At 42.1% G+C, this 25,368-nt stretch overlaps 1 protein-coding gene across 3 annotated transcripts in view; it reads right to left on the bottom strand.

The window, feature by feature from the left end:
- ESRP1 (epithelial splicing regulatory protein 1) overlaps window positions 1–20,698 on the bottom strand; it is a 49,949-nt gene extending 29,251 nt beyond the window's left edge. For 2 of the 3 annotated variants that reach the window (XR_008839913.1, XR_008839912.1), the window contains exons 1-12: window positions 20,304–20,698; window positions 19,969–20,097; window positions 19,038–19,151; window positions 16,492–16,606; window positions 9,241–9,339; window positions 9,100–9,154; window positions 7,157–7,267; window positions 6,938–7,070; window positions 6,805–6,847; window positions 5,066–5,367; window positions 3,315–3,533; window positions 1,197–1,395 (exon numbers count right to left, since the gene is read on the bottom strand). Coding sequence is in view for 1 of the 3 variants with exons in the window: in XM_056485478.1 (XP_056341453.1) it covers window positions 1,209–1,395; window positions 3,315–3,533; window positions 5,066–5,367; window positions 6,805–6,847; window positions 6,938–7,070; window positions 7,157–7,267; window positions 9,100–9,154; window positions 9,241–9,339; window positions 16,492–16,606; window positions 19,038–19,151; window positions 19,969–20,097; window positions 20,304–20,435 (1,639 nt within the window). In the remaining 2 variants the exon portion in view is untranslated. The remainder of the gene's footprint in view (window positions 1–1,196; window positions 1,396–3,314; window positions 3,534–5,065; window positions 5,368–6,804; window positions 6,848–6,937; window positions 7,071–7,156; window positions 7,268–9,099; window positions 9,155–9,240; window positions 9,340–16,491; window positions 16,607–19,037; window positions 19,152–19,968; window positions 20,098–20,303) is intronic. The other variant, XM_056485478.1, reaches the window with a different exon arrangement.
- Between the last annotated feature and the right edge of the window lie 4,670 nt (window positions 20,699–25,368).

Here is a 25,368-nt window from a genome sequence, read left to right on the forward strand (position 1 = left end):
AGTGAACATAAAGGCTTACTTGCTCTAAAGCTTTAATTTTGCTATTCAGACTTGCAGCCAACGTCTCACTGTATTGTAAAATGTGAAAGGACAGAGCCAAAAGGCATTATCTGAGGAATATATCACAGGCATTTGTAGCTGAAACAGACACACCAATACCTGTGTGTTTCCAAAATTTATTACTCTGCCCAAGAACCTGTCCTAGAAACTCTCAGAAGGTTCCAATACATCTAGAACAGCTATCACACATAGGACTACCTACTGCTGACCCCTGCTCAAGATACTTTCATTGAAAGAAAAAAAAACACTCCCAAGGATTGGCTGAAGGTCTACTTGCACTCAAAAGAAACCACTGTAAAGCAAGTCTGCTGCTGACTAGCACATAGAAGACATTTAAGAAGTCCACCACAAAAAAAAAAAAAAAAAAATACACTCGCATGAGAGACACAGAAAGCTACTACATGATTACCTTGCCATTTATGATTTTGGAAACCAAGTATTATTTTTCCCATAGGCTCAGATTTACGTGGCACAGACACTTAGTTAGCCCTTAAGCTCTTAAAGCATTTCCCCCAAAAGTTTGCATAGAAGTCAGTGCTCATCGCAGTAGCTCTGAGAACCAAAATTTAAAAGGAAATACAGATTCTGCAATTCTCTGAGGCAGAAGCCATGTGTATTTCACTTCCATAAAGTGAACCTCCATTCCATATGAACAACAAAAAGTGAAAGGAAGAATTCAGTCAGTTGCAGTTCAAAAGGCAGAACGGGTGATTAAGTCTCAAAGAGGACCACTACCTACAGTTTCTCAAATTAAGTTTAGGAAGTGAAAATGGAAGATCTTTTACTTGACATGTTCATCATGACAAAATGTAAGTACAGATAAGTTATATGCAAAACAGTTCTTAAAAGTTTAGGCAGGGCTTAGAAATTACTCTTTAGAGTCACTCATCCCAACCAATTAAAGTTTCAGGGAGGAGAGGGAAAATTTGCCACCAGAAAAGCAAAAGTAGTTCTTCAGTCATAATAATTCTCAACCAAAGGGAAAAATAATGACTGTAAACTGGTGATGGTTTAAGACCTTATTTTAACACCCCTATCTGACAATGCTTTCCAGGAACCAGGATCAGAGTTGGCAAAGCAGCTCCAATACCTACCCACAGTGTAGAGTGTAGTGGCAAGACCCAAGCAAAACTTACATGGTAACTTACATGGTGGTGGGGATAAGCCATTTCGATTTAAAGTGCCCCCCATTAACACAAAGTTCATCTCTTCAGCAGAACACTGAAAGACTTCAACATATCTGTCCTTCATAGTCTTCTTATGACACTTCTGTGCAGCCAGGAAAGCTCGATCTGCAGATTTCATCTGAATGAAAGCATCTCCTGATGGACGTCCCTAAAAAAAAAGGCAGACAAAAGAGAAATGAAGGAGCAGAATAGCAATAATTTGTGCTGTTGTAAGCAGTCTCTTCAGTCATAAATACATTCATCTCCAAAGTCAAGTACAGTCAGTCATCCTGAGTACTCATCAGCCTGTTTAAGCTCTCAAGTTTTTCCCCAAAGTCTGTTTGTATTAATTCACCTGTTTTGATCAAGCTACATTGTAACTTGTTACTTCTATATCTAAAAAAGTAATTGCACCTATGGGAGAGGCTGTAATTCAGGAGTACTTTGGTGCTTTGAAACTTGCTCTTACAAATTTACTACAAATGCAGAACTGGGAGGTCTAGTCCCAATTTTTAAAATTCAAGGATAAATATAGTCAAGTGCTTAATGCTAAGCAATCTGTTTTAAATTTATTTACTGAAGACCAATATGGGCTGGGATGTTTTAATAGAGTACTAACTAGCCTAACAACTAGTATGAACTTGCAGAGAAAAAAAAAATACATCTTTATATCTGTAAATGAGTGGGATGCACCACTCAGAGGAGTTATTTTAGCCACATGCAACTGCTGACTTGAAGTAGCCAAAACTAGAGAGAAAAATCTGAAGGCAGCTCTAACTCCAGGTCTGGGCCAGCTCTTCTCATTTTAGAGGGAACAATTTTATCAGCATCCTTTACACAGTCATTCATGATTAGAGGGTTGAAACCTAGGAACATGGAGAAAGATAAAAATCTAGTAGTTAAGCAAAAGCAGTATTGGGGTGGGGGGTGGGAATGGTGTGATAGCTTCAGGTAGGACAAGGGCAGCAGACAGACTTTAGGGTTATATGCACACACTAATTTCTTCATCCAGGTTTTCATTAGTGATGTCAAGGGCTGATACTACTGGCAATCATTACTTGTGCTTGAATATCTGCACTTCTCTCAGTCTCTCCCAGCACTGCACATTCATTACAGATTTTAGCCTTGTCTAGGTCAAGCCCCCACAGACACAGGAATGTCTTTAGATAGACAGGTACTGAAATACCTACAGTTCCTTCTCCATCCCCATAGTCCTAAAACACAGAAGTCCTACTTCGGGACCAGGAAGTATTTTTTAGTTTTAGCTAACATTAAGTCAAAGCTAAAACAATTTTAGAACCATCATTTTTATACAGCCACAAGCAGCAATAAGTTTGTTCTGTTGAACCACTCAGAGCATCTCCATAGTTAAAGGACTCCTCCCCCTGAAGTCACAAGAAGAGGAAGATAAAGATCACAAGAATGCACAATCCTTTGTATAGAAGGTTTTGGTAGAAACTGCTTCCAGAAAACAATGGCAAAGATGTGACACCTTATACACGTCAATGAGCTGTTAATCTTAGTGCTTAGCTGTGACTGTTTAAAGAAAGCAACAATACAGGAAACCCAAAGCTTCTGTTTCTGACTTTTGACATAGTAATTCCCGTCTCTAGAAGGCAGCAGTCACATTTGTCCTCAGATATAGTTGCAGCACATTGTTCAGCAAGGCAGGAACAAACCACTCCTTTGAGAGCTAACATTGCCCACACTGGTGTTTTGATGGCACTCCTCACCAGGTACAAGAGGAATCATGCATGCTGTTGAGCAAGACTCTTCAGTTCAAGCCTCCTACCGGTCAGGATCGTGGCTGCTGTTCGGGGAGCACCAACCTCTCCAAGACTATGGCTTAGCTTTTAGCATGTGAGTCTCAGTGAAAGAAGCCACTCAACAGCAAATGCAGCAGCTGGCACAGCAGAGTTCAAGTCATCTATTGCCACCACACTTTTAGAAGAGAGCTGGAGACCCATTAATACCATTAGTGCTAAGCCCAAAGCTGCTTCCCTATGGATATCATCATTAGGACTGTATTCCTATGTATTGTATATACAAGCATTTGGCAGAGTGGCTAGAAACATGTTGCCTACCAACCTGGTGATTTAGTACCATGTGAACTCCGTGGGTCCGAATATCTGTAGAAAACTCTCCCAGGAACTCCAGAATGTCCTCTATAGTAGCAGCATAGGGAAGACCACGCAAACGTATGCAGTCTCTGATGTTAGTGGGAGGCACAAATTGTTGAGGTAATACTGGAAGGATTGGAGGTGTTGGGAGAGGAATGAGAGGTGTGGAAGAGTACCTGTTCAGCACCTGTGCAAAACAGAAAAAATTACAGAAGCCTCCTTACTATTCTTCAACTTAGAAGGAGTAAATGTAACCCTAATGCCACCCATTTTCACTCTGGGCAGTATTTTAAGAAACAAATGAGCTAGACACAAATATTAACTGTAAAACATTTGAATTCTAAGCACTGTGTTGTGGTTTAAGCTCAAGAATCTAGCACACTTCTACAGTCATTCTATGATAAATAGTCATGCTATTTAAAAAAAAAAGTTTCTTGAAAAAGTTTTGTTTTGGGAATTTACTGGAGCAGTTTACGCAAGTCGCAATAGAGATCTTAGAACATGAAACCTGTGTATCTACAGTATTTTTATTGTAAAATTATCCTAAAACATTCTACCATCTACAGAGTCATGATGACACTTCTACCCAAAAACATCTCCTCTACAAAACTTTAGGACAGTTTGGGAACCAGAAGCACATTTCACAAACTTTGCATCACTAACTGTGCCTGCCATAGTCCATGCAAGAAATATTAGGAGCCCTACTGAGTCACAGTATCTGTGACACACTGATATTTCTTGTTAATAACTTTAACAGCAAAAGCCCAGTCTGGTGAAAAGTTCCCTGAATATTCAATCACTACTCCCAAAGTCTCTCTGAGCAAGATTAAGATTTATTTGCATTTACACAGCTATCAGAAGGCTTTATTAAACAAAGAAACATAAGAGTACTTGAGAAAAATGCAATGATGACTGAGCACTGCAGCTCTGCCTTCTCATCACTAATGTCTTCTTTTAAACAAGGCACTGAAATCTCTACATATTGGGGAGAACAGAGCTGCATAATTTCTTGGATGAAATGACAGCTATGATTTGCATCATAGATGATACTTTTTAGAACCATGTCTAGAAGTTATTTACCTCAACTGAAGCTCTGCAAATCTTTTTTGGAGACTTAAACAGTCCACTCAGCTCTCCTCCTTTCCCTGACTGCTTAGCTGCAATTAATGGGGTCTCAAGCCCTGTTAAGCCAGACTCTTCAGTTTCAAAGTCCTGCCACCCTCTGCTAGGTAGCCTGTGCTTGCAGAAGGTGGCAGAGACTGCCCTTAAAAGACAATTTGTAGAATTCTTCAGATACATTACACTGGAGAGGACAACTAACTAAAAGTTTCTGCTTCTTTGTGTCAATGACAAAAAGATAAATCTCTTAGCTCAAGATTTGTTGCTAAACACTCCTCCTGAATAGGTCGTCATTGGACTTACTCAAATTCAGAATATGTAGTGTAAAGCACTAGACCCACATCCACGTTTTACAAAGCTATTGGAAGCCAAATCCCCTAAGGTTTGTATAGGATTCAGAACATCCCTATACCATAAGATCTTACATTTCAAGGGAGCAAATTCTCACAGAAATGCAGAAAATACTCATTCCAGCAAGAGTCAAGAGTGAGAAAATATAAAATCAGCTTTCAAGACAAGTCCAAGCATTATTTATTTCCTCTACTGCCAGCATAGAAATTTGGACTACAAAATGCCAACGTTTGAAAGGTTTGCACCCACCTGCTGAACTTCTGCTGCAGTGCTCCGGAAGAGTTCAATGTACCTTTTCCCCAGCAAATCCTTGTGCTTTTTCAGTGCATTTTGTGCATATTCCTCACAAGCAAACAAGACAAAGGCATCCCCTGTTGGCCTGCTGTCAGGGTAAGTGACAAACAGGACTCCCTCCTTTCCTCCTGTTACGGGGCAGTGCTGGCCAAAGAAAGTCAGCACTTCTTCTGTCGTTACATTGAAAGGAAGACCTCGCATCCTGACAATCACTTGGTTTTCTTTTGACAAGAACTGTGCAACCTCATTGGAGGTACCTTTAACAAGAAAGCAGATGCACTTCAGTCTAAGCAACGATGTAAAATCATGAGCATAGCTGCATCCTCTCCATGGGCAGTTTTTGAGCAGGTAGAACAATATTTGCCTCTAAAGTCAGGAAAGATGATCCTCTGATAAACTAAATATATTATATAGGACACCTCCCATAAATGTATAATAATGTTACTCCATTTAGAGGATATTAATCTTCATTCAAAGGAAAAATATTAAGTACTTGCAACATTCAAAGCCTAAGGAAAGCACAATCTGTCAGTCTCTTGTGTAAGCAGGACCTGTGCTACTGTGCCACTTATCTAACTTTGGAATACCTCTGCCATGCTCTGGAGATGTAATATATGGCAACTAAGTACCCAGATCATTGTACTAGGAAAGAAAGCTGGAAGAGCAAGTTGAAAACAGCTCAGGGATTTCATCCTATCCCAACAGAACTGTCAAAGTCTGCCAATTCTACTTCTAGTACCTTTAGGAGACCAGTGATGCTAACAACATGACCTTATTCCAAGGTAGCTGCTAACCAAATTCATGCCTTATTACAGTCCTTTCACTAACAGCTCCTATTCTGCAAAGTTTGGTTGTACCAGACACACACCATTCTTCACTAATCAATGTCACTGGACAGTGTCTTTACTTTGAATGGTGTAACTACTACCAAACATATCAGTTAGGTATGTAGTTGACAGCTTAACAGCCTCTCCCACTCTGAAGTCTCAACTTCAGATATCCAGTTAGTCACTTAGAAACCTCAGCCCAAATCTCCATCAGGGAGCAATAAGGACCTTAAAGTAGCATTGCAGATAAAACAGCTTATTGGTTCTTAATTCAAATTTTGTATGTTTGCAGACATAAAGGAGAAGAGAGATCAAGAGTGTTTGAAGAGCAAATTCTGCAGCCTTTCAATTTCCAGCAATTATTTTAAGATTCCCTTTAAATAAGCACTTTCCCTAAATCCTCCCCATTAAGTCTGAGGTAAATATATGATTTGAAGAAAATCAGTTCCATATATCCCTTGTATTTACACTGTGATATCTGTTTGTTTTTACATGCAAGCTTCCAGAGCATTAGCAATTACATTGTTTTGAAAAGCTACTCTGGTTTCATTTTTTCAGCAATCAGTAACATATAGATTCCCACTATCATGAAGATGACCTAACAAATTAAGTTCATATGAAAGATCACTTTGCCCAATCAAATCCTGACTGACACGCCACTTGAAAATGGCAAGAATGTGGAAGAGAGGCAGATAGATAAATCATGGAACATCTTGGACTGCTGCTAGTAAAATATATAGTAATCAATACACCAGAGAGCTACTTGTTCAGACAGAAAAAAGGGCCACATTCAACAGGAGCAGTTTGCAGCCAAAAGCTAGAAATACTAATGGAACAAACCACCTTATTTCACCCCCTAAAAATTACCTCCTGCAATTTTAAGGAAGTCTTCACCTGTTGCCTTGTATACCTAAAGGGAAAAAAAAAAAGGAACATGTGATTGGCATTTAATTTGCATTCCCTTTGTGAAGAGGGTTTCACAGCCCATCACGTCACTCACCTCTATGTATCGGTTCCCCATGTGATGCTTGTGCCTCTGCAGTGCTAGATCTCTATGCTCTTCACTTACGAACCTCACAAGAGCCTCCCCATTCCTCCTGCCTTGGGCATTGAGACAAAGTGCAGCACCTCCTCTGCAAGATTTAAATCAAGAGATGAAACTCCATGACTTACACAGCTAAAGAGCTACAACTGCACAAGTAAGCTCTTAGCTACTCACTTGGCAATATTTAGACCTTTGAAGAATCTCGCTATGTCCTGGTCAGATGACTGCCATGGCAATCCTCTTGCTCGGATAACAGCATTGTCATCCACAAGTTCCATCTTGCTGCTGCAGGCACAGAAAGAAGTAGTAAATGCAGAGACATCTGCCTCCAGTATCAGCCACAAACCAACCTCCCTACTTGCCATTTGTACTCTGGGAACAGGCTTCTTCCCTGCTCCATGTCTGCTGGATGGCAATGCCAAGGCAGTGAGGCCCAAGTGCCACCAGTTGAAAGCCACTGTACAAGTCTCTCCAAGGGAAAGTTTGCTTTGCTAAGTTTCTCCTTTCCAAGTTCCCCTTTCCAGCTTGACCACATTTCTCTTTGAGTTGTCATCTCTTCCATCATATTGCTAATTTACTTCCCTCTCCCAACATCATTTGTGCTTCTCTTATCTGAAGAAGGTTACTGGTATAAAAATCAAGTACTTGCTATCCTAATCTAGCTAGGTAGAAACTGAAGCAGAACAATTAGATGTAACAGATTAGTGGTTATTATTTCTATTGTGACAGTGTATAAGAACCAATCACAAGCCAAGACCAAATCTGTTCAGGGCTGTGCTCAGCACATACAGGACTCTGACCTGGGGAGTCAAGCCTTAACACTGCTGGTCCAGGCCATCACTGTGCTACTAGAGACTAATATAGCTAAAGGCTACATTGGCTGCTTAGCATGGGAATAGCTTAGCCACAGAAAGCCAGGTTTAATTGGTCATTACTACAGTCTCTTTTGTTCTCTTACTTCTTGAAAGTGTAAAGTACAACAAAACCTCACAGCTACCCAAGCCTGCCTTTCTGGCTATCCAGGAACAGCTTTTTTTCTGCACCAAGAGCTTAAGTGATTGATTAAGTAGATGAAGTGTTGTTCAGTAGTAGAGGACTCCCTGGTACAAAAGGGCTGTAGTATGCCTGGAGGGTCATGTTTCTCACTCACATTTTAATTTCTCAGGTGGCCTTTCTGTAGCTGTCTCAAACTGTTCCCCCTTGCCTCCTAGTTCTGTACTTCTCATTATCTCAAATAAAATGTGAATCTTCCACTTCATCCCAGAATTTTGTTAGTGAAAATGAAAAAGCTTAGAACAAGGCTGAACACAGCCCTTGAGCTAATCTCTCTGAATGCTTTCTGCCAATGTTGCATTTTTTCTTACTTTTTTTTACTGAAAAGTATAAGCATCATCTACCATTATGACAAATCCTTAATCTGAAAGGGGGAAGTGTTTGTGCAAGATGGGAATATAAATAAGGTCAGTTGAACACCCGTATCTTGTGATACTGCAGAGAAATCATTGATAAAACCACTGAGAAAAATCTGTATTTACACATAGAAGAAACAGGTACATTAACCTAACTACCTAAGCAACAAAGTAGGCATCAAAAGCAGATAAAGCTTTATGTTTAAAGCATATTTGGGAATAAGAGTCACTGTGGTTTAAACAACTGAGTGGTAGCACAGTATTTCTGGCACAATCTCTTTATGAAAGTGTTTTTTTCCCTATTAAAAAATTATGTATATGCAGTACCTGTGTAGTAAATTGCAGGAAGAGTGCAAGAATTAGTTACTAATAGGGTTATTTCTGAAACACTGCTTACATTCTGTTAAAAGCACAACACACTTTGCACCCATTATAAGCACTTATTAGCAGAACACACAACTCACAGCAGCTAACAGGCAATACTGAAGCCTAATAAGGAAACAGGCTTGCATCTGATCATAGATTGTCTGTTCCCTTTCACACTTGAAGGATCTAATCAATTCCCATAGCAGTGGGAAGGGAAATAAATATAATGGTAACAGCTATTGGCAAATTAGGACTAGAGAGAAGCTGATCAAAACAGCAACCTTAAACAAAAAGTGGTAGGGGTTGAAACATGTGCAACAAGAAGAGGGAAGAAGTACTTACCAAGGCCCACTTTCAAATTTGTAGTTCACCCTTTCTGGATCTGAAAATCTGTGATCTATGAAAAACAGCACAAGTTATTTCCTAGTCAGGCAGCAAAACCAAAGAAGGAACAAAGAAAAGTAATTCATCATAATCACTTACTGTATGGTTCAGATATCAATGTTAAAATAATATTCCCCATATCTTCAACTTGAGAGGCTCCATAGGGAAATGCTGGACTATTCTTGTCAAGATTTAAATCTTTATGCTGGAGTTAAGTCAATCATCACCAAACAGATTTCTAATTGGTTTCCTGCTAGGGCAACACACTTTCATGTTGTCCTTTTATGTTGCTTCTCAGGGGAAGATTTAATCCATCTTCCTGCTGGGATACATTAGCTGCTCTGCCTTGGCCTCTAGTTACTGCCACCTGCAGGAGTTGTAAGGTTACTCCAGAAAGTGTCTGGGGACAGACTCCATAATAAGGACGTGTATTTAATATGTCCATGAAATATGTATATTTGACAGATACACCTCTGCATGTGGAAGAGACTGGAACCCTGTGTTCTTTAATTAGCATCTTCTTTGATCTTCAGATGAAGATTTGGGGCAGGAGAAGAAGCAAACACCCAACTAAAAGCTCCAGAAATTGAGATACACCATATGCTTTTTGACCAAGTAAATCCCAAAGCAGAATAAGTATGTTATCACTTCAACAAATTTCATAAAAGACACCTTGTCGAAACTTTGCCTACTAGAAGTTATAACCCAAGTTCTGTGCTGTTGCACAGAAGCATTTTGAGAATCTGGTTAGAGCCCACCAGTCATGTTTTGTCAAGAGGCAAAACAAAGCCCCACAGCCCATAGCTTCAGTCTGAAGGACTTTGGAAATAGCTGCAACAGAGAGCAGGAACATCCTGTCTTAGGCAGGCCATAGAGAGACCAAAACCCCCCCTACATTCATAAAGGGAGGCTGATTTAAGTTGCATATACCATCTTTTTTCAGACAGCTGTAAACAATTTACCATTGTATCTCCTGCTTTCCATAATAATTGCCCCTCTCCAACACCAGGCTACAGGACTAAGATTAGTTGCAATTCTACTCCATTATTTATGAAGCAAGTTTTTAAATTCTTTCACTCACTTTTTTTGAGGATTGAAGGGTAAAAAATATAATCAAGAGCAGAAAAAAAATAAGGAAATCTGGGAATAACCATTGTACTTTTTACTTGCCTTACCAGTTTGCATCAAGACCTCAGAGCAAAAATTAAAGTTCCTTAAACAAGACCCATCCTGACATGGAGGTACAATAATGGAACACATTGAAAACAGCCAAGTGAACCAATTATCTGCCCACATGACCCCCAGACTACATTAAACACATTTCAAAAGCTCCAGAGCCTGCATTATAATGTTCAAAGTTTGCTTCATAGTCCCAGATAGCAGGTTTCCTCTTTAAAGGGGAAACCTGCTTTATCCACCTAGAGCTGAGCAACATTTGAGTTGCCAGATGCCTACATGAAGTGCAGGGAACAGAACAGTTTCTGTAAGAAGCAAACACCTCATACCAGTTTTGTTGTATCATCTCATCAACACATGAGTCAGCACAAATTTCTTTGTGAAAAAGTTTTCCCTGTTATTCACAGGATGATCGCAAGTCAGTCCTACAAAACTGATTTCTAAAAAATTGTTTAACAGTTGTCTTGTTGCAAGATGAAAAATAACTTGAGCTGAATCAATGCATTCCTCTTCCACAGCAAGGAAAAGAAAGCTGCCATGCCAACAAAATACACTTCGGGCTAATTTGATTTTGAAGCTTTGTTGGTTTTAAGTGCACACTGGAGTAAAGGATGTGAGAGGACGATGCTTAATCTTAGAAGAACATTTGAAGCTTAAGTGAATTATCTTAATTTAAAAACCAGAATACTTAAACCAGTGACTCCTCCCCTCCAAGTGCTTGACTATAAATAGTTTGCTAGCCATTGCCTTTACCCCAAAGAAGGTACTAGGAGCATGAGAGTAAAGTACTGGGAACATTAAATAGTTTTTTTAAAAAAAAACAAGTCAAAAATCCTGAGCAAGGCATGGTTTAAGAGATTACAACTATTTATGACAACAAAAAAAAAAATTCTATCACAATCTCTCTTTCTAAGCTTTAAACAAACTCAAGCTCACCTCTTCCTCTGGTCCCCAAAAAGAGGGTTTGGAAAGAAAAATAACCCATAAACAGACTCCGATAGAAAGGGTGCCTAAGCAGCACCACACAGCTGTTTCTGGGCGCCTCATGTATCAGAGCAGATTAGTGCTTCTCCTCCCTTTCCTGACCCTCTTCCCCCTGCAGCATCTAACAGCTCCCCACTGGGCTTGTGCAGAGTCTCAGCTGTTTATATAGGGAGCCAGAAGCTCCTGATTGTGCAGGTGTTGGAAACCTGGTCTTGCCTGACCAAGTTTTATGAAGATTTTGGAAATGTGTTTCCCCTGTCAAAAGTCAAGAGAAATTGGGCAGGAGTTTCAATAACTATTCCAGCAAGAGGCATGCATACACACGTGCTTGGCTGTTAGACTGTGCTGTCAGAACTGAAAAGACATTTCAATATTTCCTTTGTGCTGAGCCAAAGATTGCTATAAGTGATCAGCATTCAGAGAGGGGAATGCAGCAGTGTGAAAGGGGCAGGAATTTGAAGAGAGGCCATCACACAAGGAAAACAATTTCTCTTTAGTAAAACTGTTTTCTGAAGACACTGATCCATGGGAGAAGCAGTCCCTGAAAATGCTCTAATGCCAACGGAAACTGGTACCAGTTGTGACACAGGGAGTCAGTTGTGCCAAACTCTAGAGAAATATTAACCCAGTGGAGGGGAGGAAGAAAGTCGTCAACATAGGCAGGCATAACCTCACACCTTCACCTCTGATTAGTTAGAAGCACAGCTTTTAAGTGAGATTGGAAAAGAAATTTGATAGTTTTCTGCATGTTTAAAGAGCATGCTAAGTAAGAAATCTGTATTCTAATGAACAAGATTGACTACACAGGGGTAGACTTCTATGGACATAGACACTAGAAATTATGGTACTTGGGAAAAAATATAAATGAAATGGTCTATAAATCCCACCCCTTGTTCTGTGAAGGGATAGGAGACCTCACATGTCTCTGTGCATTTATATTTAAAAGATGCCTCTCCTGGGCAACTGGAAAAAGACAGGATAATCCAAGCTCACATTTAAAGAGAGGTTAGAAATTAGACATGGTTGTCCAGAGCTAATATATGCAGTAGCATCCACATATATATTCTTAATGAAGCAACAAGCAAGAGACAAGGCAGGATGAGAAACAAGGAACTACTTAATCTTGGTGTGCAGCTGTGGTACCACCTCCTGCAACACTCAGCAATTTAAAGGGAGCAGGAAGAAAAAGCATATTCTATGTTAGAGAGGCCACCATAATATAGAAGAAACTTCTAAATAATTTCCTAAGATGCATCACCACGGCTTCCAGTATCCTTCAAGACTTATTCCTTCCCACTGTCTCTTCCATGTCTCTGTCTCTGAACTCATTTCTCATTGAACAACTAACTTAACCTGAAATGACATGAAACAGCATTGCAATTGTGCTTTCCCTTTTGCTCTGTTTTTTATTTAAGTACCTTTAGACAGAAGATTACATCTTTCTACATAATGCTTTGCATAAAGCTAATATAATATTACCCAGTTCCTGAGTACTATCACAGGAAATACAAATAGCAATATCCAAGATTCTCAGCTAATGCCCAATTATGGGCATTTTATTGCCAGAGTTCAGCACTACTGGTTATAATTGTGCTCCACATTATTGCTTCCAAGACACCCAGCTAAAAACACAAAAACAAAAGTATAAAACCCCAACAAATCTAGTTTCAGTACCACAATATCCAGCACATTAAACAAGCTGTTCTGGAGTGCCCCTGAGTTTCTACTGACAATACTGGCAGACATTCCTAGTAAGGAGTTATCCTTACACATACAGTTCAGAAGTGAGTGGAGCAAACCAAGAACTGGAGGAAGCAAGAGCTATTTGCCATTTAATGGCTTCTGCACACCCAATCTCGAGGCAAAGGATGAGTCTTCTGCAAAACTAATAGGAATAGTCATGCAAGCTTTATTCACTCCACCCTGAAGGCACTCACAGGGTGAAAACTGGCTTAGCAAGCTTTGCAAATCAAGAAGTGTAGCAAGTATGGGAGGTACAGAGGGTGCAAGAACAGCCCTGCTCCTTTTGTATGCTTACACATTAAAAAAAAAAAACAAACAAAAAACCAACAAACCATCGACAGACTCAAGTTCTTTTCCCTGCTGGAACATGATCACTTCTCTCAAGTTTTGTTACTCAAAATTTCTCATAATTGTCCTGCTGTCATTACACTTACACAATTCTGACAAAGTCTGCCAGAAAACTGTCTCATACACAAGAACTGTTTTGACACCACAAGTTAAGCAGCAGTAGCACTCCAAGATAATTGCAACTAGTTTCAGTTCTGCCTTGGTCCCTTGAATTTTACAGCATTTTAAAATTGCTTTATCTTTATATAATAAATGAATGAGTGCTTGTTGTAAAATGTATAACTTGTCACAGGGGTTGGGAGAAAAGATCTGTAAAGCTTTCACCTGAGTTCTTGAATTTGGCATGGCTTCATTGCTGTACACAAATTTCAAGTAGCCTCCTGAGAAAGTAAGCCCACAAAGTGCTTTCTAAAGAAAGAATAACCCAGCCAGTTATTCAGTCTCTGCTCTTTTAAAAGATTGTGCTTGCCTTGTCTGCAAGTAATACATAGCCAAGCACCTACAATCCAGTGTGCTGTGTGCTGACATATATATCTGGAATTGACTGCAGTAGGAAGTTCCCTCCCCTGACAGCTGGGAACAGTGGTGTACATTTCCCATTTGCCTGTAATTTGTTGTTTAAACAAAAATGACCCGTCAAAACAAAACCTCCTGAATACTTGACTGCAGATTAATACCCAGCTTTCTCCTAACTATCTCATACCATAAAAGTTCTTACTGACCACAACCAGGCTACACACAGAAATGGAGATGTAAGTACATGAAGGGATGTGCCCAAAAATCATACTCCTGCTTCTACCAGTGTAAATGCAGGTCCTTGAATATCTAGTCAGTACCTTAGCTTCATACTAAAACATTCTATCCTCACCAAATGCTAATATATCTGGCACACTACAGTTTCTGTGACAAATCATGGAAGATTCATGCACCCTCTTTAGCTGTGAGGCCAAGAAACTGAACTTCCTGCAAGAATAAAAAGAGCTTGATCAAATTCTACACAGTAATCTGCAGCTTCTTTCAACCTACTGCACTTATTTCTGATTTGTTTTTGTGTCCCGCACCCCTGCACACCCATACAAGAAGGAAGAAAAAGTAAACAACTCTGCACACAACTTATGGAACTAGTCTTTAGACTCAGCACCTGCTTAAACAATCTTCTCATCCTAAACATCACATACATGTCCATGGTCTACAAGTGCAATTAACCTATACAGCTTCTGACACTGAGGAGATTAAGTTGATACATTTCAGCAAGGTGAGAAGAAAGAAAATTATCATATTTGTCAATAAAAGGAAAACAAAAATCATTTTACCCTTTTTGGTCTCCACATCCTCTGCTCCCACACAATAACAGGGGAGAGAGAGTTGATTTCAGCCATGTTGCATAAACATAGCAAGTTTACAAATAAGAGCTTCAGCAGTAACAAAACAAGATAAGTCACAAAAATAAATGTAAGACCAGAATGAAGTTATGTTTATACACCTTAAGAAGCACATCTTATCTAGATCTCAGATCCAAGCAGAGTGGATTCGGATAGACAGACTAAGCTTCTTGGAACCTGGAGAAAAATATTATTGGCAACTGCCAAAACTACTCTCAGCTAGCACTGACTCTTTAGGGACTTCCTGACAGGTAACACAGGGTGATCCACCCTCTCTCCTAGCAGGGAGGGAATACACTGTCCATCATCATGCCTTAGATGACCAGTGACACTCCAGGTATCTACAGTCATACAACTCCTTCCACAGTGGAAAGGCATACCCCAGACATGCACATAAGGAGAAACCCAGGCCAACTCTCTGAAACAGCTGAAGTAGTTCAGTGTCTGGAATTTCTCCAGATATTATCAAAGCATTCCCTAAGCAGTGTATTAAGTTTTTTAACCATAACTTTAAGAAGTCTCTACCATCCAGTTTCTATGCACCACAGCATTTATTTCACTTTTCTACATAAAGATTCAGAATCCTGCTCAACTGCTTTCCTTCAGAATATGGGAAGAAATTTTTTTGCCCCTTCATTAGCAGAGATTAATCTTAATTTGTAGATAACAAAGCAGAGTAGAATAGTTAAACACAAGAATCCACCACATATGTGTATTTTATACCCCCAACAAGTACAAAGCCCAAGCAACACTAATCCTGCAGTGAAAGCCCAAAAACCTCTGAAGCTATAGACATCACCTCTTAATAATAGCCATTCCATGGAAAAGTTACTAAAAAACAGTAACATCAACCACCACTAATAGACAAACATCTCAAATTCCTTTATTCTTCCTTGATACCTGACTTTTGTGACCACTACTTCAATAGCTCAGTAGCTCTGAGTCCCAGAATATTTCTGGGATAAGGACTGAAGATTGCAGCAAGAGGGGAGACTGCCAGGGAAGCAAGGGAAGAAAGCACAGACAAATCACAGCTTCAGCTTTCAAGCTCAGTCTAGGAAGGAGCCAGACAGGATGGGGCTATAGACCACTTCAGACTTTCCAGAAAGTAATTTTAGATATTCCTATCACTGAAAATGGAAACATACTACTGACTGCATCTTGGTACCAACCAAGCCTCACTCTGTGAGATGTAGCATGTGCACCTTCTAGGAGACTAAAGACGACATGTTACAGCAGCATCCCTGCCTTAGGTTCATTCTTGTGTTAGAGAGTCACTACAAGGTCACATCAAGAATAACCATTTCTGTTCATGAAAATTAAAGTGGCCTCCCACCATTTGCTCTTGCCTAAAATAAAATAAAAATTAACTGATGCTATGAAAAGTCAACCCCCAAACTTTAGGGGTCACAACAGCAATTTGAAAAAAAAAAATTCAATGTGCTGGTTACAATAAACTGTGAAATTTAAAGAGAACTATGAAGATGGTAAAGAAAACAGAAGTCAAGAAAAAAATACAGGATTTTCTCCATGGAAGCATTAATCCTCACATGCTTTTATCTTTATCTTTGTGAGAAAACTCAGTACAGCTCCAAGTCACTCATTAAAGTTATACCACTCCTAAACATGTGTTGCAAGCATTACTCATGCACCTCTGCCCTAAAATTCAGCCAAGACTGTAGCAGCAGCAGAGAAACCATCACTGTCAAAAGGATACATTCTGTCATGGCTGCAACATCAAGTTTGCTAACTTCAGGTGAGCCAGGGCAACACTTCTTGAACTCTTTCCGCAAGTCAAAAAAGGAGTAGAAGCATTCAGGCAGTAAAATATTCTGTAAAAGGAAGAAAGTAACCACTGTCATTTGGGGTGAGTTTTACCTAATTTGTGTCTAGATACCAAACTTTCTAACAATATCTTTAGATTAGACAGGAAATACAAACAGTCCCGGCTAACAGAGAAAGCTCTCATAGCTCTTCTTAGCCAGGTAAGTACATTTGTGAAGTTTTTTACTTAAACAGCTTTCTCTTTATATTGTTTAATAAGAGAAACGTGCATTTGCACTGTCAGAAAAACATTTGCCTTTATTACTAGAGCTTCAAAACCAATATACACATAGCAGAGCAAATGCCTCCTATTGCAACATTTATCATCAATTCTTGATTGCTATTTTAACTGTATAAAGCCAGAGGGTAGTCAGTTCAGTTTGTAGAATTAAGCAAGTTTTGCAAGACTAGCAGGTATTTTAGTTTATAGAAAAGGCTGTTTTCAGATAATAGTCACACTTCAAATACTTATTTCCAACAAATAAAAAAAAGCTGACTGCGCAGAAGAGGGTTTGACATGGTGCAGAGGTTGTCAGCCAATGCATGATAACTGCTTTAACTGGAGCAGACAAAGCCAGAAGCAAGTTATGTAGCCCACTAGAAGTCAATGAAACCCTTCTTGCCCTACCACTACATCTACCACATGCTTTTAATTTTTTGGGGAATGGAAGACATGGAGAAGTCTTGGGGGCACCTGTTGAAACCGACACAAACCCTTATTCCTTCAGTTAGCTCTTCACCCCAGACAGAATACTACATACTCCTTTTGGCTGTTTGTTGCCTGCAAGGCCTTTCTAGACTACACATAAAGGCTTTCTGGGATTTAACAACTAGTTAGCATGTTGGCATTATAATAGATAGCAGCCCATGAGAAAGCACATTTAGGGAGCCCAAAGAAAGCAGTTAAGGCTCTAAAACAAATTCTGCTTTGAGAACATTAGAGATTATCTTAGCATATGGACAGGTGTATTAGGCAAACGATACTCTTTAAAGACTTATGAAAATGTAGATGGGCTTGCCAACAGTTCCTGCTCTAGTTTTAGCATGATTTTTTTCCTTTATGTGAAATGAAGTTCTGTACTTCATTTATGTACTTTTGGAATGGCTGATGCCAATTCATTCTCTGAATACTAGGAATTGCTAGATAGGCTTCAGAATAGATATCTTAGAAATAAATATCTTCTCAAGAGCCTAGAGATTTCTGCCTATCTAGATTTTAGTGATCCCACACTCCAATCCCTGCATTGGGATATTCATCAAATAACTGTTACAAGTCTCATAAGCACCTGGTTTACTTAATCTACAGGTCACACAGAGCAAATTTCAAATGAACAATTCTTAACAGAACAGCAACAGAAGATTTTGATGAAGATTTAATTCCTGTCTGTAACGATACAGAAAAAGAATCCCTGACACCAAACCAACTTAAATAATTGTAGGATGTGTCCCTTCTTTTCTCCACATAATTTAAATGTATGAGAAGCTTTACTTTATTAACCAAGAAGAAAGTATTTTAAAAAGCTGTTTCCACAATTTCTCGTGTTACACAGCATAGAAGACAAACTAGATATATAAAAACTGTCCCTACACTGTGAATAATGCTCACTGACTCTCTTCAAGCCTTCAAAGCTATCAATATTTAAAGCACAAACAAGTATTACAGTTCATTCAGTATCACTTTTGTAGTAGCACAGACTTGCAGCAGTGTCCCTTCAAAGACAGGGCAGCAAATTGAGGGGAAACAGAAGTCAGGTACAAGAGGAGCAGAACAGCTCAGTTACAGAGCAATGCATGTTCATACCAAACCACAAAATGAGGTGCTATTAATATTGAGGCAGTTATTTCAGAACCAGAGAGACTCACATATTGCTGCAACCCTATCACTAAAAAAGCAGGCAGGACTTCATAACACTGTTAGCGATTGGGCAACTCTGAAGTGATGGAAAACTCCAGACTATAGGACTAATCATCACTCATAGCCTGCTTCAAACTACTGCTCAGGTCTTTACAAATATGAATACCGCCCTTGGGGTGTCAACTGAATACCCAAAGACTGAAAGTTGCTATAACCAGGCATGAATGTAAAATTGCAAAAAACAGTTTACAGTTAAGATAGTTAATTATTTAGCAACAATCCCAAATCCCACCTCTTAACCCTGTAGAGGCTACAAGTACTGTCAATATGTTGCTCCTTTCTCAAACATTTAAAAGCACCTTCCTTCCGATTTAACTTAAAAAGGCATCTCAAGACCACAAAGACAGGGCACTGTATATGCCTTCCACACAGACAGGTTGTTTAGCCTGGTAAGCACATTACGTATGAGCAATGCTCATGCTATGGTTGTGTGGAGGTACCCTAATATCGGAGGGAAGTTGATTTGTTTTGCAAGAAATCATAAAAAGCACATTAAGAGTCAAACGTAAGCTATTGTTACATACCTTTTTGGAAGCTTCAGGGTGCAGAACCTGCCTAATGTGCAACTGTCCATCAGTACAGAAACAGAAAGAAGTACCTACACCAATGTTCAGCTCATTGCTCACGGACTGATTAAACTGTTGGCAGGAATAAGAAAAGACATACATGTTACAGACATCAGAGTGGCTCCACTAGGTAGTGTCATCACTTGGTAACATGTTATTCCTGGGCAGCAGGAACACAGAGCTAGAATTTCTTCTCATATAAGCCTACTCCTTCACTTCTGTAGATTTGTTTCTTACTAGCTAAGCACATGATAACGTCCATGATAAGTCTCTTCACAAGGAAACTACCCCTTTTCCCCCCTTCTAATGAGATATGGATACATAGACAGCCTACATCACAGAAGAAAATCCTTTTCAAGATTTCCAAGAGCATTGCAATGAGACAAAGCTGATTGCAGAGGCAGTACTGGGGAAGGAGAGCTTTTCAGATAGGGCAATCCAGCATATCAGAAAGAAGACAGGCTTCCAGCCCTGCCCTCAATGGCAATCACATACACTTCCTCGTTAATCTAGAGGCTTCAGTACCATCAACTTCCCAGGACTGATGAGCACAAGCCTTAACAGCGGACACCTAAAGCTAGCTTCTTCCAACACTGATTAGGGCTCACCTTCAGCTGAGGCTCACTCAGGGTCCAGCATAGCAGGAGGGCAGGGTGGGGAAATTGCTGACCCTAGCCTTCCTCTCTTGGAGTTCAGTTCCTCCCAAGGCAAATAAAGAAAAGGGAGAAAAGCCCACAAAGCCCTACACGCATAGGCTTCCTGGCACGCACACCTGTGGTGCTCCCGCACTGCTCTGATGGCAAGAATAAGCAGATGATGATACTACCTCTACCCCACGGGGGAGCTCCCAAAGGAGACCAGCATTTAGCAGCCAGTTACGGGGTGTCACCTGTCTCAATGCCTGCTCCAGCGGTGGAGCCAGTGCCAGGCTCTCCACATCCACTTGGGTGATCTCCTGGCACTCAGCCGTCAGTTCTGTGTGGTCAGGCCGGACCAGCACGTCATGCAGGTGCCCCAGCTCCAGAGAAAGCAGAGGAGGGGGTGAGTCAGCTCTCCGGGCCGGAGGTCCCCACCAGCAGCACCAGCCCCTACCCTCCACCAGAGCCTGCTCCAGCCTGGGACACCCATTACCAGCCCAGCGCCGAGACCGCCCTGCCCGCACCCAGCATGGCAGGCGCCAAGGGGAGCAGCGGGTCGGGGTGCTCCCCCGTCGGGTGAAAATACCTCCTTACTCCTCAGGTCGACCACTTTCCACAGGAGCTGGAGCAGCTCTCGCTCGTCTGAGCCCAACCTTGCCCCGTTGGTGCCCGCCGTGGTCACGAAGAGAATCACCAGGTAGTCGGGAGACGCCGTCATGGTGCCACCGGGCCAGCAGAGAGGATAAAAGGGAGGAAAGGAAGAAGCGGGGGAAAAGAAGAAGCCGGAAACTTTCCTTGCCCCAGGCGCTTCCAAGCAAGACCCAAGCGGCAGAACCCCCAGCTGCAGCTCACTCCCCAGGGACCTGGCGCGGGGGAGGCGCACAGCTCCCCCCCTTTCCCAACCCCTTTTCCCTGAGGTGGGTGGTAGCCGCTCCCACACCAACTGCACCCCTGGGAAAGGCGCAATGGCTGCGAGCTTTTCTGCGCGGGGCCGCGGCAGCACCTGCCCACCCCCGGCCCACGTGGTGCAGGTAGCACACACCTGGCGCCGCCGCCCATTGGCCCCGCCGGGCGGGGACGTGGCAGCGCAGCGGGGGCGGCAGCCGGAGCTCGGGGCCGGGAGTGCGGGGCAGGGATTGAAAGCGGCTTGCGAGGGCAAGGTGGCGGAGGAGCATTCCCGAAGAGCCTCAGCGCGCCCCGACGGCGGCCCGGACCCAGCCGGGCTGCGCCTTCCGCCAGCGAGGTGCGCTGCAGCGGGATGGTGCAACTCCTCAGCGACGGAGCGGGATCGGCCGGTCCTGCCGGGACAGGTCGCACCGGGCAGCTCTGCCCTGCCCCGGGCAGCCCCGGCCTCCGGACGGAAGGGCAGGGGAGATGGCCACGCCGCTCGGAACCGCCCCGGCGGGTCCCCCGGCTCTGGTCGGGTGTGTGCCAGGGAGCGCTGTGGCGGTGTGCGGGCTGGCTGCCCCCGGGAGTAGCTCCTGCCGAGGGAGACCAAGGGCTCAGGGCGGTGAAGCCTTTTCCTCTATCGTCCTCAAGGCAGCGGCCACGCAGCTGCTGTACGGTTCTGGCACGGCAGGTCAAGTCGTGTGTTAACAGCTGGCTGGTTTGGCTGTTGCAGCCTTCCCTCGGTGAGCCGGTGATTCTGGTCCTTTTGACAATCCCTCTTGTCTCACGGTGAAATCTCTCTTTTAAATGTGTAATTCTCCAACGCAATATTTTTTCATGAATCACAGAACATAGGGTAAACACTACTAGCTTTTTGCAGGGAAATCCTGTAGTACACTTGATTCTTTAAGACCTCAACTGTTAATTTCCGCCTTCACTGAGATGCTGCTTCTTGAAATTTTTTCTAGGATCACAGAGTGATGGGATATACTGATGCTGTTTGGGTTTTGCCTTTTTTTTCTTTTATATGTTCTCTGTATTCTTCACATGTATATTTGTAACACTCTCACCTATTGTATTAGTAGCTACTTGTGCCAGTACTTTTCCATGGCCTTTCCCTAAGCAGAAAGACAAAACAAATTGCAGAGCTCCAAGCCCTGGACGGTATAAGGCCCCAGAGGTTCTGGTTCTTGGTTCTTCCTGGGAACCAAGGCTGAGAACAACTCTTCAAGATACATTCTCATGGACAAAGTACAACTAGTGCTGAAAGGAGGACTCCAGAGAAGGGGCTTGACCTGGGGAGGAATTGCATTACCACTTGTCCTCCTAATTAGTGCTTTTTATCAATTATGCTAATTTCCTAAAAACTATAAAAATGTACTCACCCCTGGAGGGGGTGGCCTTTTGCGGACATCTTTCCATAACTGTCCCTGCAGGCCTTCATGAAAGATCCTCTTTCATATTACCTCCTTACTAAAATGATCTCGAGTTTCATTTCCAGGTTGGGAAAAAGGCAACAAGGGGACCCATCAGGATCATTTGGTACAACTCCTGGCCCTGTGCAGGATACCCCAAGAATCACACCATGTGCCTGAGAGCATTGTCAAAATGCTTCTTTAACTAATGAAGGCTTGGTGCTGTGATCACTTCTCTGGGGAGCCTGTTCTATCAACCCTCTGGGTGAAAAACCTTTTCTTGATATCTAACATAAACCTTCCTGACTCAGCTTCATGCCATTTCCTCAAGTTCTGTCACTGGTCAGAAGAATGAAGAGATCTGTACTTGCTCCTTGTGAGGATGCTGAGGACAGTCATGAGGTCTTGCCTCAGTCTCCTCCTTTTCTCTCAACTGCTCCTAATAAAGGTTCTCCTTAAGGCCACTCACCATTCTTATGGCCCTCCTTTGGACATTGTCTAAGAGGCTTATATCTTTCTTACATAGAAGTGACCAAAATGTCACACAGTACTTGAGATGAGTGCTGCAGTGCAGGGCAGAGCAGGACAATCCTCTCCCTTGCCCAGCTGGGAATGCTATGCCTGATGGCCCCCAGGACAGGGCTGGCTCTCCTGGCTGCCAGGGCACTGCTGATTCACATTCAACTTTCCACTGACCAGGACCCCCAGGTCCCTTTCTGTGGTGATGCTCTCCAGCTTCTCATTCCCCAGGCAGTCTGTACATCCAGGATTGCCCCATCCCAGCTGCAGAATCCAGCATTTACCTTTGCTAAACTTCATACACTTGGTGATTGCCCATCTCTCTTAATTTGTCAACATCCCTTTTCGGGGCCTCTTTGCCCTCAAGGGAATTGACAGCTCCTCCCAATTTGGTGTTGTCAGCAAATTTCCTTAGTATGTCTGAGTTCTATGTCTAAGTCTTTAATGAAGACATTGAAAAGAACTGGCCCAAGGATGGAGCCTTGTGGAGCACCGCTAGTGACAGCCTGATGTCACCCCATTCACTACAACTCTTTGCACCTGAGCTGGGAGCCAGCTGCTCACCCATCATGTCACCTGGTTGTTCAGCTGTGTGCTGGACATTTCAATGAAGGTGTGCCTTGTGTGTTTCTTTATCACCATTCCTTATGCTGGTGGAGGTTCACAGCTTGCACCACCTTTTATTAACACATACACATTTGTTTGGCAGGAAGTGAGCAGATGAGCTTCACCGCTGCTGGGGTTCCTGTCAGCCACTGACTTGTCCCCACAGTGCCTGGCATTCTCTTCCTGCCCTACTGTGGTTTGGTGCAGCCTTGTGGGGACTGCCACCAAACTCCAGCATGATGTGTGATGGCTGAAGTAATTTTCACTCTCTGGTCCAAATTTCAAAATTGACATTCACTGGTAGCAGAGACTGTAATTTAAGGAGTGAAAATGTCAAATTAATCCCTCCAGTTTTTCAAAGCAGTAGCTGAAGTTTGCCACGTGAATCTGGTATCTGGAGACAACTAAGATAATTGTGCTCTATTTGTTGGAGGTTTGGTTTTCTTTGTGCACTTGTCTTCTGACTTTTGATGCATTGACTAAAACATTTGTGGAGGTCTGGGGTGTTTGTCCTTAGCAGTGGCTGCAGTGTGTGAGGAATGAGGTTGGTCCTCACACAGGGAGTTTGCTTTGTGACCCCTACTTAGCCTGAAGCAGAAAGATTCAATGACATAGGATTTCTTTGTGCAGCTCCCTTTCAGGAACTGCAACTTCTTAGAAAAACATTTATACTTTAGTACAAAAATCCAGAACATTTCTGAAATTACTCCACAGTGGAGCATGCCAGACAGAGAGTTCTGGCTTGGCTGGCTACTCGTCTTTCAGTGAAACTTAATCATCTGTCCTAGGCAGTTTCTTTCTCAGTGCCAGCTTGGCTTTTGAGATGCAGCCCTTGTCTTTGTGAGAATGATTTTTGGATGGGCACCTGTTCCTTTGCTTGTGAATTGCTGTGTTCTGGCTTACGCACTTTTTCTTTTCTATCTCTTCTGCCTTATTGTCTCATCCTATGTCTCTGTCCATCTGAACATGAGACTTCCCAAATTATTGCTACAGCAGTCTACATTATGTATGGTAATCCCTTTCAAAGGTGAAACTGTATCCTAAAAGTATTTTTAATTCCCATGACGTCTTTTGGGTTACTGGCTAACCCTTGTGTTATTTATTCGTTTATGAAGCTGCTTGTCACTAATTGCTACTGTAGAGTCATTACCTTTTATTTTTCTCTTGGCTAATACATTCCCTAAAACACCTGTTTTCCAGTCACTGTTCCCATCCCACCCTCTTTCTTGCATGCTTGCAGCATTTGGTCTGACAACATGCACCAGTTGGCCAGGTTCCTGTGTTGTGTTGCCCAGGCTCTTGGCATTTGTGTACTCCCATTCCAGTTGCTTGTCCCTGGCCATTCCGTTGTCCTGGGACTGGTTAAGCATAGTCTTTGCATGAAATGTCACCTTCCAGTGACATCGGTGCTGTTATCTACAGGAAGGTGCTGGGATGCTTTGAAGCAAGGCAACCTGTCAGGGCCCCTCCCAGCACACTGTTGCTGTACTCATCCCCTCTCTGGCAACCCTTTGTTTCCTGCCTGCTGTCTGTCTGCCCAGCCCTTTTGCTAATCTCAATGTAACTGGTTTTCTGTCATTTTTGTATTAGTTCTGGTGATTTGCCACCACGTGTCCTTTTGTTCCACTTACTGTAGCAGGACAGTTCTGAAACAACTCACCTTTCTTGCCAAGGAGCTCACACCCCCCACTCCCAACACTGCAAGAGACTCATGTGTCCTCTTACTTATTTCCTCCATTTTTCTGAAGCTTCCTTCTTTCACCTATTGATCCCCTTCCTTACAAACAAACAACCTGTGACTTTGCACTTCTCAAAATGTCCTGATTTTTTTCGGACAGTTCTGCATCTCCCACCCCCACTATTTCTCTACAGAACTGTTATCCTTTCCTGCACAGACCTTTGGCCTCTGACATGTATCTCACTTGTATCGCTTTTCCCCAGTTTGCTTTCAGAATATCAGCTTCTTACAACTGAAATTGGAGAATCAGCTGCATCATTCTTTTTTGAATGTGTTCATATTTACCTTTTTTTTTTTTTTTTTAATGTCTCAAACATAACTGCTGTTCCTAAACAAATTTTGTTGTCTCCACTTTCAGCAGTGGAGAAAATACCCCCCAAAATACCCAAATTACTTCTTGATATCGTGCAACTTTGTGTGACATTCAAGCACTGCTGTTTTACCTTGCACAAGGAAATGCCTGACCTGTAAGAACAGTCGTGTGC

Source organism: Oenanthe melanoleuca, chromosome 2, assembly GCF_029582105.1.
Source record: "Oenanthe melanoleuca isolate GR-GAL-2019-014 chromosome 2, OMel1.0, whole genome shotgun sequence".
Lineage (NCBI taxonomy): Eukaryota > Metazoa > Chordata > Aves > Passeriformes > Muscicapidae > Oenanthe > Oenanthe melanoleuca.